Below are 2,154 nucleotides of genomic sequence, written 5' to 3'. Positions count from 1 at the left end.
TGCGCCCGTACCGGACCGGGACCGACAACGGGATCGCAACCCTTGGCGCTGCGCCCGCACCTCGCTCAGCCAGTGAGTGGGAACCGGTCCATATGTGGGACCCGAACCCTCGGCGGGAGCGCCACCGCGCTCCCAAGCAGCACACTGTAGCAGTGCGCCACCGGGCCGGCCCCCCAGGAGAGTGTTTTGAGAAGGATCGCATCAGCAACCAGGTGCAAATGCTGCAAAGAGAGCAGGTATGACTGGAACTCAAAACTGGAGTGAAATTAGAGAGAAATACTGCTTAGTATAAATCTGAAACAGATCTAGAGTTTCCTAGGGTCTCATCCTTTCTGTTAACATTAATTATTAACAGGTACAGAAGTGTCAGATTCTCTGGAACACAAATTGGATTTGAAATTCCAAGAATATTAGCAACAAGTGACATTGCTCTACGACTCCTGCATACTCACTATGATCATGTTTCCCCACTGCACCCTGTTCTAACACCTGTTCCAAAAGAAGAACGTACTTCCACAGTCACTGAGCTTGTCAGAGATGAAGTTAAGAATGTAGAAGAAGCAATCAGCAAAGAGGACCAAGAAGAGACTAAACAGCAAGAAAGTGGGTCTAACATAATCCTTGAGGAAGAAATAAAAGTTGAGGAACAGGATGATATTGAAGTACAAAAGGTAGGACACATTTAAATGTATACATTTTTTCTTCTTGCAACAAGTGTTTTTAGATTTCCCTGAAGCATTCTTGAGATATTTCCTAAACACCTAGAAATTGTCTGAAAGCCATTTTCTTGCCAGTGCATCAATTAACTTTTAATGTTTATCTTTTTCTTGCCTTCCATTAACAGTCACTATTCATTGTATTTATATTTCTAGTTGCTTCAACATCCTAAATTTCAGCAGAGTCCTGTTCATTTTCTATCAGGCACACTCTTGGAAAACTTTGAAGTTTTTAAATTTTAGTACATGTATTAGTCCATTTCTGTTGCCTATAACAAAATACCTGGAACTGGGTGATTTATAAAGAAAAACAAAAATTTATTGCTTACAGTTTCTGAGGCTGGGAAGTCCAAAGTCCATCTGGTGGCAGTGACAGTGACCCAGGGGTCTCACATTGCAAGATGGTGGAAGCAGAGAGAGCAGACAGAGAGAGAGAGAGAGACAGACAGACAGACAGACAGACAGACAGACTCTTCTTTTAAAGCCATCAGAACCACGCCCCTGACCACCATTTTTAATCCATTCACTATGGCATGGTCCTACAATCCAATCACCTCTTCAAGGCTTCATCTTTCAATTACCATAGTAGGATTTCCCACCCTCTTAACAATCACAATGGGGGCTAAGTTTCTAGTACATCAAATTTGGAGGACACAATTTAAGCTTCAGTGAGTTTTGGGGGGACATAATTCAACCCACTGCAGTATATTTATAATATATTTCAAATTCACTCAAGGGAACTTACCATTAAATGGAAACTTGCAGTAAATAGTTTCATAAACTGAAGGATTATCTTACATTACTGTTATTTCCTCAGCTTTTGGTTTTGTAAGAAAGAATTTTATAAAGTAAAAATTGAGGTTCTTAAAATATTGTACTCCTCTCTGAAGCTACTTACTTATTATGTTAGAAAAACTGTCTCTCTAGAATTTAGTAATACTTTCTCAAAGCTAAGCAGCTTATTTGTTTAGTAATAGCCCATTTGTATTCTAGGAGAGACCAAAAATATCAGGTTTTCTTACAAGTGCTTAAGACGTGAAATATATTGGTTTATGGATTTATTTTCTTTGAACGCAGGAAAGGGTTAAGGATTAGATTGAATACAGATTTGAAATCAGAATAGGCATTATTAGATAATCTAAGAATATATGTGATTGAAAAATTCCATTTTAAATATTACACCAGTATCAAAATTATTGAAGTACAAAGAATAGTATTTAGAATATGATTACAACCATGTAAAATTTAAAAGGGATTAAGGGGAATAGACCCAGAAACCTGTGCGTAGCTGATATTTTGGAAAGGCAGGAAATGAGTGACTCTTTCTTCTTTAAAAATTTGTCATTTTTCTTAAAATGTTCTTTGAGCAATAAGATAGTTTTTTTTTTTTTTTTTGTCTTTTGTCTTTTGTCTTTTTCCGTGTCCGGCAACGGATCGC

At 38.1% G+C, this 2,154-nt stretch overlaps 1 protein-coding gene across 5 annotated transcripts in view; it reads left to right on the top strand.

The window, feature by feature from the left end:
* Positions 1–2,154, top strand: part of CASC1 (cancer susceptibility candidate 1) — a 50,169-nt gene that overhangs the window by 19,986 nt on the left and 28,029 nt on the right. For all 5 annotated transcript variants that reach the window (XM_008583642.1, XM_008583643.1, XM_008583641.1 and 2 more), the window contains one exon: positions 356–671. In XM_008583642.1, coding sequence (XP_008581864.1) covers positions 356–671 — 316 coding nt within the window. The remainder of the gene's footprint in view (positions 1–355; positions 672–2,154) is intronic.

This window comes from Galeopterus variegatus, unplaced genomic scaffold (genome assembly GCF_000696425.1).
Source record: "Galeopterus variegatus unplaced genomic scaffold, G_variegatus-3.0.2 Scaffold2989, whole genome shotgun sequence".
Lineage (NCBI taxonomy): Eukaryota > Metazoa > Chordata > Mammalia > Dermoptera > Cynocephalidae > Galeopterus > Galeopterus variegatus.
The sequence above is the reverse complement of the archived record's forward strand: the minus strand, read 5'-3'. Positions and strand labels throughout refer to the sequence as shown.